This window comes from Phaethon lepturus, unplaced genomic scaffold (genome assembly GCF_000687285.1).
Source record: "Phaethon lepturus isolate BGI_N335 unplaced genomic scaffold, ASM68728v1 scaffold4812, whole genome shotgun sequence".
In the NCBI taxonomy this organism is placed as follows: Eukaryota; Metazoa; Chordata; class Aves; order Phaethontiformes; family Phaethontidae; genus Phaethon; species Phaethon lepturus.
The window spans coordinates 2,866-16,424 of NW_010523935.1; the positions used below are offsets into that span (position 1 = coordinate 2,866).

The window sequence follows — 13,559 nt, forward strand, 5'->3', positions numbered from 1 at the left end:
TTGCTTGAGCTTGTCCGGGTCCCTCTGGATGGCATCGCGTCCCTCAGGTGTGTCGACCGCACCACTCAGCTTGGGGTCATCTGCAAAGTGGCTGAGGGTGCCCTCGATCCCACTATGTCATTGATTAGAAACCCCAAAACAGCATCAGTCATGAAATGTTGTTCTACAAAATTTTCTCCCTGTCGTGGTTTAGCCCCAGCCGGCAACTAAGCTCCACGCAGCCGCTCGCTCACTCCCCCTCCCCCAGTGGGAGGGGGGAGAGAATTGGGAAAACCTCGTGGGTTGAGATAAAAACAGTTTAATAGGACAGCAAGAGAGAAGGAAACAACAATGATAACAACAATAGTAATACCGACAAAGGAATGTACAAGAACAAGTGATGCCCAATCCAGCGATTGCTCACCACCCGGCGATCCTCACCACAGCCCGTCCCCGAGCAGCGACTCCCGCCCCTCGGCCAACTCCAGTTTATGTACTGGGCACGACGTCATATGCTATGGAATATCCCTCTGGCCAGCCTGGGTCAGCTGTCCCGGCCGTGCCCCCTCCCAGCTCCCCGTGCACCTCCCCACTGGCACAGCACGGGCATCTGCAAAGTCCTTGACTGAGTACAAGCACGACTTAGCCACAACCAAAACTTCAGTGTGTTACCAGCATCATTCTCGTACCAACTCCAAAGCACAGCACTATACCAGGTACCGGGAAGGAAAAACAACTCCACCCCAGCCGAAACCAGGACACTCCCAATATTTTAACAAGACTCCCTAACTTTTGATGTTGTAGTGTCTCTTCCCTGAGCATATGGGCACCTGTAATTGGATTTTGAGAAGCTCCAGTTTTTTGTAAGTCTTTACTTGCCTCCGAACTCCTGTGAGATCCTGCTCCTGTGGTTTTGGTGCTTTAGCAAACCGTCCCTCCTCTTTGTTCACCATGTAATCCTGCATGTGCTGCACTGCATGAGCGTAATACATCAGGTAACACGTCACGCCTTCCCCTGAAATAACGCTCAGGCGCAGTGTTGTGTAAGGGAGAGCGGGAGTTGTTTGTCATGGGGTGCGTAGAGCAGCTGGAGAGTGCAATTGCACAAGGCTCCTTTGCTGTATGCAGATCTCCTTGTGCAAAGGACAGGGCCATAAACTAAAACAAAAGCCCGCGGGGCTGTTGTAGGAGGGTCACCTCTGAGCACTGGAGGCAAGGAGCAGGAGTGTGGGTCAAAGTAGGGGAACAGAGAACAGGGACTAAGCTCCTCTTGTTCTCCTCAGCAAACATATACCTGATGTCAACTACGATGAAAACTCATCTCCTCACACCACATACTGACTTACCATCCTAGCTCTCCTTGTGCTCTCCTTGTCACACCACTGCTTTCAGCCGCCCTTTCACCACTCAGTGCCAGCCCTTTTTGGTCAGGGGGGTTTCAATGGCAAACCCTGGCTTTGCAGAAGGAGACTTAGACAAAATTAGTCTCAATTAGGTCAAAGTGGCCAGATTTGGTCTGCCACATGATTTCTGTCTAGCTGCGCTCTTTGCTGTTGCCTTAGAGGATGCAAAGCACAAGTGTGGGACAGGACATCCCTCCCCTGGCCCACAGCCTCTGACAGGATGGAGAAAGCCAGGAGCTCCATCTCATGGTCACACAGACCATGGAAGGAGACCCAGACCTCATTCGCATCTGGAAAAGAGGGAGTTGTCAATGCCAAGCTCAGGGACCTGTGTTTGGAAGGCTGTGGGGTCAAAGGATGAGGAAGAGTTCAAGCTACTGCAAGGGTTATAAGCACTGTAGGTGATTGACAACAATATCTTCTCAATTAAACAAATGGAATTAGGAAGTTAGTCAGTAAATGAGCAAGTCAGCTGCACACGTGCATGTGTGTGGACTCATTTGTTGAGCCATGAGACAGATGCACCAGGGATTCCTCCCAGCAAACTTATAAATGCTTCCACCGCTAAAAGCTGCTGGGTGAGAGAAGCAGGCGACATACCTGGTGGAAGCCGGGCTGGCCAGCATCACTCGCACAGGGCTGGGCGAGCTGGGTACACCTGCTGATTTATCTAGACAAATCTGCAGCAGCAAGCCAGGTAGGTCATCCATCGGTGCACGGATTTTAAACAGAAGCAGCACAAGAGGATTTGCTGCTGCAGTCTTTTCTCTATAAACTTAAAAAGTATATCTATTAAAAACGAGGGGGGAAAAAAGAAAATAATCTGGAAAAGGCCCCATGGCCCTCTCCAGTCCCATGCTTCTTGACCACATTCTCTACTAAAAAAAGCACCATGAGTTTTGAAAAAAATTTTAGGCAACCTTTGCTTCTTGCAACACAAAATTCTCAGACCAGCTTGTACATTGTCACCTCAGGGAGTTTGCTTTACAACTGAATAAATTTAAGGGTAGACTTTATCTACAGGCATATAGCTTTCCTTCTCCATTCTGCATGCTTTCAGGAATGGGAACCCCTTTTGGGGAGGGCATGTGTGTTTGGTTTTTGAAGGTGTTTCTGCAGTCACTCCATGGACCACCTTCAGAAATCTTACAGAACAGCTTTGAACAAAACCTGATCCCATCTGGCACCCTTCCCAATACAAGGTGGTTGTACCAGGGTCATCCCTAACAGATTTTTGTCCTGCTCGGTCTTCCGCAAAAATGGAGCATCAATCTCCTTGGGCACTGCAGCTCTATTTTCATCAGTGCGTTGCTATCTTTACTATCAGAGAAATTTTCTTTAAGCCTGGACTGAATTTCTCCTAGTCTTTCTGGGATTTAGACCCCTGACTTGTCCTTTCAGAGGACATGCAGGACAATTATTCCTTTGCATTTCACTGTAGCCTTTAACGTGTTTCAAGGCTCTTCTCAAGACCGTTCCCCAGCTGAGCCAGTCCCCTCAGCTCTCCAGCTTAACTTCACCCTTACTTCTGAACTCCCTCTGATTTGCCATTATTTTCATGAAGTGCCCACCACAATGCTCTTCAGTCTGCAGACCTCCAGCTCGGTCCTTTGTCCCTGCCCTTCACATTCAACCTACCTGAGGTGCTCCAGTGAGCAAGCAGTTCTGAGAGTATGATTTGCTCAGAAACTTTCCTTTAATCTGCTAACACGTTTTATAAACAACAAGAAAGAAAGTAATCAGATTTGCCTGGGAAGATTTACCCTTGATAATGTGATGCTTTCTGGACGTGCCACACTCTGCCTGCAAGGTCCTACTGGAAAACAGCAATTAATCTGGCCAAGAGACGGGTTGCCTCCCTAGGAAACAGAAACCCCAATGCCTCTCCCTCCCAAGGTGAAGGTGATGGGGACAACGGGACCTCAAAAGCATGGGCGTATTGAAATCACATGTAAAGTGGAGCTCTTTGAAGAGTGGTCTTGGGCAAACTGTTGTGCATTATCCAAGACCCCTCTGTGAGACCTCATCTGTGTGACTCTGACCAGGCACGGCCAACAAAGATGCTTTAAAGGAAGGTGTAAAGAGGAAAACTGCTTGTGCGACTAGGAGCAGAGCTCTGGTCTTGTGAAAGGGGACAAAGGAGCAGGAGGTCTTTTGCTTAGCAAATGTCAGGCTGGGTTCTGTGGCTTTATAGACATGCTGGGGTGCAAATGCCAGGGAGGGAAAAGTGTAATCAGATTTCATTTTGGAGGTGATAGAAACTGGATGGGAACACATAGAGGAAAGTAGAGGTAATTTCCCAGCTGTTGGAGCAGGGTGGAGGATTGGAGCTGTCTTCCAGCAGATGCATGAAAGCAAAATATCCTAGGATGCTGACTACCAGTTTTCCTGGGTAAAATAAGCTGTCACACCTAAAGCAACAAGCACTTGGCTGTGTGACCCAGAAAGTGCTTGTCAGCTCCATCTTTCTAGATACAGAGCAAGACTAATGGGAGATGAAGACGGGAAATCAAATAGTGCTGATGGAGGGCTTAAAAATTCTCCTGCAGGTCTGGAATAAAACTTCCATCGTCTGAGGTTTACTTACTTCCACGTCTCATGGCAGCATGTGGAGCAAGAGCAAGGATTCAACTAACTCATCTCTGCCTGTTTTGATACAGGAACTATGGGTCCTCAAATGACACAAGCAAAAGTCAGGCTCACAAGAAAGGGAAGGGACTATTTCACAAAAGGTGCCATTAGTTTGTAAAACTCCTTGCTAAAAGATGGTGTGGGTGCTAAATTTTTGCACAGAAGAGGCTAGATGGGTTTCTGGGGTGAGGTTACTTAAAATGGAAAAACCACATCAGTCCAGGAAGTCCCTGAGCTTCAAATTGTTGGAAGCTGGGAAAATACGCAGAAGTGTCATCGTATGTTTCCTTTCTCATATTCTTCTCTAAGGGTCTGCTTTTGATGCTGGACATAGGATCTGAGGCTGGATGGACCTTTGGTGTGGCCCAGGGTATGGCTGTCCTTGTGTGCCTGAGCTCTCCTCACTTGGGCTCCTGCAGTGACCACCATGCCCCACTTGCGTCCCACCAACACCTCGCTGTCGGAGCTGCACCTGACAGGCATCCCGGGGCTGCAGCACCTGCACCACTGGATCTCCGTCCCCTTCTGCATCATGTACCTTGTCACACTGGCTGGGAACAGCACCCTCCTGTGTGTGATAAAGGCTGATCCCAGCCTGCACCTGCCCATGTTCCTCTTCCTGTCCATGCTGGAAGTCATTGACCTGGTGATGTCCACCTCCATCACCCCCAAAATGCTGGGCATCTTCTGGTTTCACTCCACTGCCATCAGCCTGGATGCTTGTCTTACCCAGATGTACTTTGTTCATGCTTTCTCCGTGGTGGAGTCGGGGGTGCTTGTGGCGATGGCCTTTGACCGCTACGTGGCTATTTGCAATCCACTGCGGCACTTGTCCATCCTGACCCGCCCTGTTGTGGCTGCCATTGGCTTGGCTACCTTGCTCAGGGCTGTGGTCTTCATGAGCCCCCTCACCTTCCAGATTCGTCGCCTGCCTCTCTGCAGCCCGGCAGTCGTGGACCACTCGTACTGCGAGCACATGGCCGTGCTCAAGCAGGCCTGCGGAGATGCTACCTTCAGCAACACCTACAGCCTCTCCATCTCCACCTATGTGGTTGGCTTCGACTCACTGCTCATTGCCCTCTCGTACACGCTCATCCTCCAAGCTGTGCTCAGCCTCTCCTCCCCACAAGCTCGCAAAAAAGCCTTCAGCACCTGTGGCTCACACCTCTGCATCATGGCCCTCTTCTACATCCCTGGGCTGCTCTCCATGTACATGGAGAGGTACCACCAGGAGCTCCCACCCTACGTCCAGGTCTTGTTGGCTGATATCTACCTCCTCATCCCACCGGCTTTCAACCCCCTGATCTACGGCATCAGGACAAAGCAGATTCGTGATGGAGCATGCAAGGCGATCTCCCGGAGGAGAGCCATAGCAGGAGGGACTGGGCCTGGCCTTCAGGGCACAGGGCTGGGACTCATGAAGACAAAGCCCATTCCCTAGAATGGCCAAAACCTCTGCTGGACCTTGGTGTGGTTCTCAGTGTACGTTCAGAGCCACAGGTGCCCCAGGAAATGCTGGCACCCACTGAACTCAGGTCAGCACCAAGGGCTTCAGCTGCCCTTGTTCTCCTACCTGTCCCTAGCACGCGGCAGTGACATTGGCACAGCACCTCTGGGTGGTCCAGTTCCCTCAGACCTCCTAACATAAATAAGGATTGCAGCCACCACCTGACCTTGTTCTGGCAAAATAACCTAGTGCAGCTCAACCACAGAAAATAGCTGTTTCCTTAACATATCACTGTATGTGCAGCGGAGCCATCACAAGAGATGTAAGGGCCATGGGATCACAGGAACACAGGATAACTCAGGCTTCAAGGGACCTCAGGACATCTCTAGTCCAACCTCTTGCTCAAAGCAGGGTAACCTACAGGGTCAGACCAGGTTGCTGAGAACATCCCTTCCCTTTCCATGAAGGTCTGTCAGCCCTGGGGAGCAGGTACCCACACACTCTCCATGTATCGTGGAGCTGGTTTTACCTGGGATAGAGTTAATTGTCTTCATAGTAGCTTGTATGGGACAATGTTTTGGATTTGTGATGAAAGCAGTGTTGATGATAACACACCGATGTTTTAGCTATTGCTGAGCAATGTTTGCACAGCAACAAGACCTTTTCTGCTCCTCACCCTGCCCCACCAGCAAAGAGCCTTGGGGTGCACAAGGAGCTGGGAGGGGACACAGCTGGGACAGCTGACCAAAGGGATATCCCAGACCATATGGCATCATGCTTAGCAATAAAAACTGGGGGAGAGGTTTTCCAGGGCTGCCGTTGCTCAGGGACCGGCTGAACATCGGTTGGCTGGTGGTGAGCAATTAGATTTTTTGTATCACTTGTTTTTATGGGTTTTGTTTTCCTTTGTTGTTGTTGGGAGAAGGATTCCTTTTTTATTATTAAACTGTCTTTGTCAGAACTCACGAGTTTTCACATTTTTACTTTTCTGATTCTCTCACTCATCCCACTGCGGAGGAGTTGGGGGAGTGGTGAGTGAGCAGCTATGTGGGGCTTAGCTGCCTACCAAGGTTAAACCATGACACCCATGGATGCCATCCACCTGCAGCAATCTGCAGCAGGACCCTGTCTGCTGGGTGCCAAAGCTGTTGGGTTGTGTGATTAAGGGTTCACTTCCATAAACTCGAAGGAGCAGAAGAATGTGGAAGGCAGGGGAAGGCCGATATCCCCTGCAGAGCCAGTAGAGCCCCAGCCCGGCTGCTCCCCAGGCAGGATCATAGAATCATTAAGGTTGGAAAAGACCTTTAAGATTATCAAGTCCAATCATCAACCCAATGCCACCATGCCCACTAAACCATGTCCCAAAGTGCCACATCTACAAGTTTTTTGAACACCTCCAGTGATGGTGACTCCACCACCTCCCTGGGCAGCCTGTGACAATGCCTGACCACTCTCTCTGTAAAGAAATTTTTCCTAATATCCAATCTAAACCTCCCCTGGTGCAGCTTGAGGCCATTTCTTCATGTTCTGTCACGTGTTACTTGGGAGAAGAGACCAACACCCACCTCACCACAACCCCCTTTCAGGTAGTTGTAGAGAGCGAGAAGGTCTCCCCTCAGCCTCCTCTTCTCCAGACTGAACACCCCCAGTTCCCTCAGACACTCCTCATCAGACTTGTGCTCCAGACCACTCACCAGCTCCGTTGCCCTTCTCTGGACATGCTCTAGCACTTCAACGTCCTTCTTGTAGTGAGGGGACCAAAACTGAACACAGGATGTTCAGCCCTTGACCGGGTGTGAGACCTCCAAGTTGGTCAATGGCAGTGGGTTTCCCTCCTGGCAAAGTGACATGGGGTACTGCCCACCGGGTGGGGGGACAATCAGTATGGGATGCAAGGAAGAGCACTTTGAGACTGTGCAGCACTCACTATGGGGTGCTTAGGGGGAGGAATCAAAGGCTGGGAATGGGAGGGATCAGGGTGGATTGGGGGCAAACAAGTGTGGGAAAACAGAGGGGTAAGGGGATGAAAGGGCCCAGTCGCATGTAAGGCTGTTGGTCAACATGCTTGTCTGTCCATGCCTGGTGCCTGATAGCACGGTCCGTCCTGTCTTCTCATTAAACTCCATTTCTAACAACATCCCTGGGTGAGGGTCCCCTAATCTGTGTGCATGTGTGAGCACCAAGGGCTGAGCACCAGCTGCTGGAGTGGAGACCACGGACCACGGGGGCCCACGAGTCCAGGGTGCCAGCACCTGGAGAGACTGAGGTGCACACATGTGCGGTGGGTACGTACATCAGTGTGCAATCACCAGCAAACATCAGGCAGGACCAGCCAGTGAATAAGCTGAGACTTGGGAGCCAGGTATCAGAGAGGTTGTAAATCTGGGCTGGACGCTGGAAAGACCAGAGGGTTTAAGTTGCTACTGGAGGGATCAGGGGTTCCAAGCTACACTACTGCAGAGACCATGGGGTCGGCTACTGGTGATACGATAAGACTCATCCAGCTACTGGAGAGAGCCGTTCACCTGCGTGTATGTGCATGAGGCAACTGGGGACACCAGGGACCCAGGGCCAGCTACTGGGCAGACCGAGCGTCTAAGCACAGCTCCATGAGGGATCCATATCGTATGTGTGTATGTACAATTTCCACTAAAAGCATCCATCCTAATCAGACAGCGAGTAGAAGAGGATCAGGCCACTGATGCTCTTTGTGTTTGTGTGTGTGTTTTCAGTCTGGGTTGACCTGTGTGGCTGACCAGTCTCCACTTGCAAACAGCCTGGGGCAGGGTCTGTGTTTGCACCCTGTGGTCCAGAGCAGCAGCCAGGGAGAGATAAGGAAAGAAGCTGAAGCAGGCTTGAAAATGTCCATCTCCTCACAGGACAGACAACCCGATCTCTGCAACCTCCATCTGCTGTCCCTTAGGGGATTTTCAGATGATGGATTAATACCCCAGCGTTGCTGCACTTAGAGATACTCAGAGGTGTACTGCTGCAGCCCTCCAGGTGACAGTCCCACAGGTGAGACAGATACCTGCGCTTATCCTTTTATCCTTCTCGGCAGACTGGGATCAGAAGCCTTTGCTTAGGCTGCAAAGCTCTTCTGTGCTATGTTTTCCCATCTCGCAGGGCAAGAAGTCCCTGTGATCGGGATTCTTCAGTACTGCTGCAATACTGACAATAATACCGTGCCAGGCACTGGCTGTGGAAGAGAGTTTCTGGAAGCAGATATGCTCTTGCCTTGGATGTAAGTACCTGGGGATGCAGCTCTGGATTCAGACACACGTAAGTGCCTGGTGGTAGGTCTCCACACATGTGCGGGTGCACGAGTTCTTGGTGTCTAAGCACTGAGTACAGCCAGTGGAGATCCAGCCCCGACAGTCAGTGGATCCTGGAGAGACTCGGCTCACCCTGGGGCAGATCCCTACCTTTAGGGAGTCAGTTACTCTGCAGGCTCCATGGTCGAGCTCTTCTCTGACTGCAACAGGGTCTCAGACCCTCAGAGTGTCACCCGAGTAAGTGCCCCTTACTTGGATGTGTACACTTGAGATGCCCCCAGGTACCCAAGGTACCCATTGGGAGAGGGTGAGGAGAGGCAGACCATCACCCAGGGTTTGCAGGGACCTGCGCCCGTCTGCGTGTAAAGGAAGTAGAGGCCAAATGGGACACACCGGGGGGTCTCAGACGGCTCTAGGCACCTGTCTTTAGGCAGCTGGACCATACCCTGGGTCTCATGTGGATACTGAGATCTGGAATGTTAACGCGGGGCTTGCGCCATCGCAGGGCGCACAACTCTGTTTTGCAGCAGGGGCTGGTCTGAAAGGCTGGTCCGTGCCACCGGCGGCATGTGGGCTTGCTCGGGAGCGTGGGTCAGTGAAAGCAGCCAGGGGTTAACCTCGCTGCTCCAACCTGGAGTCACACCTGGCTCCTGCGCTGCTGGTTACTGCAGGGGGTCAGTGCCATGCAATGCAGTGCAGTGATTAAAAAGGAATTTTCATCCTGCTTCAGCCTGTAAAATGCCCTGATTTTCAGACATCTGGGCCAGAAGGTAAGCACTTCTGTCCTGACCAGTCTTTTCAGCCAGCGGCTCCTGCAGCAACCTCACACCTGGGGCTAAGATATAGATCAAATGGAGGAATCAAATCCTACAAAAGCCTGCTCTCTATTTTAAAACTTCAAGCATTGTATTTCCTTAGTTATCACCCCCAATATTTTCTTTATTTCTATTCTGAACTTGTCCAGCTTCTCCTTCTCACTGCTGCCATACTAGGCATGTCTAATGCTAAATTTTAGCCTAAATGATCCTGTAGCGGGGCTGTACACAGGTGAATTTCACTCCGTGTTGTCACTAGCATGGGTATCGCCAGCCACGAGCCGCCCCACAGCTTGCCGCTTGCTAAAAAGCTACTGGTGGATGATCATCCAGGCTGATCATCATTTCCTTAGGCAGGGATCTTGTGTGGTCATCACCTGCCCGGTGTTTGCCACTGCGTGGGGATAAGCAACCTTTGGCAAGAGATGTAAAGAATAATAATAAGGGCTTCTGCAGGTATGTCAGCCAGAAAAGGAAGGTCAAAGAAAGCGTACCCCCCCCAAGGAGCACGCCTGGCAAACAGGTAACAACGGATGAGGAGAAGGCTGAGGTACTCAATGGCTTCTTTGCCTCAGTCTTCACTGGCAGTGTCTCTTCCCACACCTCTCGAGGGGATGCCCTGCAAGACAGGGACTGGAGGGGCAAAGTCCCTCCCACCCTAAGAGAAGATCAGGTTTGAGACCACCTGAGGAACCTGAACACGCACAACTCTGTGGGAGCTGACGAGATGCATCCCAGAGTCCTGAGGGAACTGGCTGATGCAGCTGCCAAGTCACTCTCCATGATATTTGAAAAGTCCTGGCAGTCGGGTGAAGTCCCTGGAGACTGGAAAAAGGGAAACATTGTACACATTTTTAAAACGGGTAGCAAGGAGCAACTTATTTAAATTTAAACTAAATTTCGACTAGATCTAAGGCAGAAATTTTTGACTATGAGGGTGGTGAAACCCTGTCCCAGGTTGCCCAGAGAGCTGGTCGATGCCCCATCCCTGGAAATGTTCCAGCTTAAGCAGCAAAAGCAGTAGCAAAGTTTTGGCACAAATGGATGTGTAGCTCCTGTCCACCATACTCACTCTTCTTCTTGTCTCTCCATGGTTCTTCTCTGGGGTTTCTGTATTACCTCCAAGCATCTCCAATCAGAAAAAAACTCAAAAAATAATTTTTTCCGCTGACTAGGAGGTAACCTAGTTTTGCAGACTTCTCTCAAGGGTAAATGACAGGATGAAGACAGAGCAGCAAGAGGCATTTTCATGATGACACTTAATGTCCCAGAGCACTTCCTGAGACCACTTTTTGCCCTACTGATTTGGAGGAACTTCCTATGTTAGGCCCATGGCACGGAAGCCAGGGCTGCTCAGGCAAAAGTTCTGTCTGAGGGAAGCTGGATGCTGATCTTTTTCTCTCCTCTTGCAGCTTATTTCAAGATGCCAGCTGAGCGGTGGTGAGCAGCCAACAAAGAAACAAGTTTTTCACAAGCAACGGACTGTAAAAGTCCCCTGGTTATCCCTGGTTGCACAACTTGAAACATGAACTTCTTCGTCTGACAGGAACTTTCAAGCCATAACAGCCCCGTTTATTCAGCATTTCTGATCCTTTCCCCCTAGCTGTAGCTGTAGCACTCCTGTCTCACATGCCATAATAACAATGTGGGTTCCTGATTTGGCTCTTGCATCGATACAGAGTCCCCACCTCATCCCCGTTAGTTCTAGACATCTCAGGGCTCAAAACCAGGCTCCTGTTTCTAAGCACAAAAGCAAGATTCTCCTGCATGGCTTCTGATCCCTTCATCCGCCCCAACAGCAGCTCCTCCTCTTTCATCCTTGTGGGTGTCCCCAGCCTGGAAGCTTTCCCTACCTGTCTGGGCATTCTTTTCTGCTCAGGTTATATCATCGCCTTGGTAGGAAATGGTATCGTTTTGCTTGTCATTGGGCTGGACAACTCCCTGCGTGACCCCATCCATTGCTTCCTGGGCATGCTGGCAGTCATCGATGTGGTGATGGTGACATCCATCGTCCCCAAGATGCTAAGCATGTTCTGGCTGAACTCTGTGGAGATTGGTTACATAGCCTGTTTTGTTCAGATGTTCCTTGTTCACTCCACAACGTCAGAGGAGTCGGGAGTGCTCCTGGCCATGGCTATTGACCGCTACGTTGCAATTTGTCACCCCCTCAGGTATCAAGCTATCTTGAATCGCCAAACAATTGCCCAGATAGGCCTGGCCATTGTGGTAAGAGCTCTCCTTTTCATGGTCCCCTTGACAGGGATGGTGACAAACCTCCCCTACTGCCGTTCCCACGTGGTTCCCCATTCGTACTGTGAGCACATGGCCGTGGCAAAGCTGGCGTGCACAGACCCCAGACCCAGCAGGCTTTACAGTGTGGCTGGGTCCTCTCTTATAGTAGGGATGGACATGGCTTTCATTGCTGTGTCCTATGGGATGATCCTTAAAACTGTCCTGGGGAAGAAATCGTGGAAGAAAGCCTGGAAGGCTTTCAGCACCTGCGGGTGTCATATCTGTGTGGTGCTGCTGTACTACATCCCTGGGATAGTCTCCATATACGCACAGCAGTTTGGCAGCAGCGTATCCGTGCACACACAGGTTCTGCTGGCTGATTTCTACCTGACCCTCCCCACCATGCTGAACCCCATCGTTTACAGCATGAGGACAAAGCGGATCCGTCAGGCAGTGCTCAAAATGCTGTTTTCCAGGAAGGCTCATGCCTGACACTGTACTCAACGGTTTTTCAGGTGTATTCATCTACCCAAAGACAGCACCAGTTTCATTCCCATTGAATGCACACAGCAAACAGGAGCAATGAGAGCGGAGGGGAGGACTCATTGCTTTAAATGGCCGCATGAGACCGTGCTCTGTGATGAGAGTTATTTGGGACTGGGATCATTAGCCAAATGCCAGAGTCCTATTTCCCTTCCTTCTTCCCAGGTGATACAGAGGAGCAGCCACCTTTGAGTTTTGAGATGTTCTTGATGCCTTGAACACCCCCGTGGTAATTTAAAGCAACATTTCAGGGCTCCGTGTATGTTTGTATCAATATACAGATTCTGTTCCACATGGGGAAATTTTTTCCATGTTGTCTTCTTTAGTCCCTGCTGGACTGTCAGGGCTGGGAACAGCAGACTGTCACAGGCTGCAGGTGCCCCAGCCACGGAGGCTCTTCTCTCTGCGCCTCTCTTGCACGAAAGGCCGACCCTCACTGAGCGCAGACCAGCTCTTCTGGGTTTCTGGGTGAGGACGGAAACTGAACCTCTTCAAAACTGAGCTCTTCAAAGCATTCTGTCCATTCAACAGCTCACACCAGATGGGTGAGGAAACCGAAGCGGGGAGATGCACAATGGTGTTTATCACTCTGTCTGGGTGTCCACACCTTGTAGTGGTGGAAATAAACACTGAGTCTGTTTGGGGATACTTACAAATCCTGTGTCTGCTTGTTGTGATGACCACAAGTCCGTGAATACAAATCTAGCATGTCTTGGAGGCATGAAGGACAGAACGCCATAGGTCTGAGTGTCCTGAGACTCAGCTAGCTCTTGCTGCCAGTAGGCCAGCTGCATCCCAGACTTCTCTGAGCCCTCTCTGAGCCAGCCAGCTACGTCCAACCAGGGTTCACAGGCTCTCTCTGGGGGTTGCAGCACCAACCCATGCTGAGACTTCCCTGAGTGCAAGAGCCCTCCTGTTCTGGAAGCTGGGATCCAGCTGGGAACGACCCAGACAGGTCAGGTCCCCCAGGAATAAAATTTTATCTGGAAGCTGCAGGCACAAGCAGCTGTTCTGAGGCTCCTCAGCTTAGCATTAGCAGTTGGAAAGTCCAGCTCTGACCTGGGATAAGGAGATCCTCTGCAGGCATTATTTTGAACTGGTGCTGGAGGCTCGCTGGGAGAGGTGCAATTTCAGTGAACACAAAGATACGTGTCAACAGCAACTATCCAAAGTACCAACACCAACAACTCATATCCCCTTACCTTGCCTTTCTGCAGTATCAAGAGGTTCAGCA

At 50.7% G+C, this 13,559-nt stretch overlaps 2 protein-coding genes across 2 annotated transcripts in view; both read left to right on the forward strand.

The window, feature by feature from the left end:
• LOC104617048 (olfactory receptor 52M1-like) overlaps positions 1–5,454 on the forward strand; it is a gene marked incomplete at its 5' end in the record, with an annotated part of 6,599 nt that extends 1,145 nt beyond the window's left edge. Inside the window, one exon of the mRNA XM_010282258.1 lies at positions 4,573–5,454. Coding sequence (XP_010280560.1) covers positions 4,573–5,454 — 882 coding nt within the window. The remainder of the gene's footprint in view (positions 1–4,572) is intronic.
• Positions 5,455–11,317: 5,863 nt separating this feature from the next.
• Positions 11,318–12,274, forward strand: LOC104617047 (olfactory receptor 52I2-like). The gene has a single exon (XM_010282257.1). The coding sequence runs from the start codon at positions 11,318–11,320 to the stop codon at positions 12,272–12,274; it is 957 nt and encodes a 318-aa protein (XP_010280559.1).
• The last annotated feature ends 1,285 nt before the right edge of the window (positions 12,275–13,559 follow it).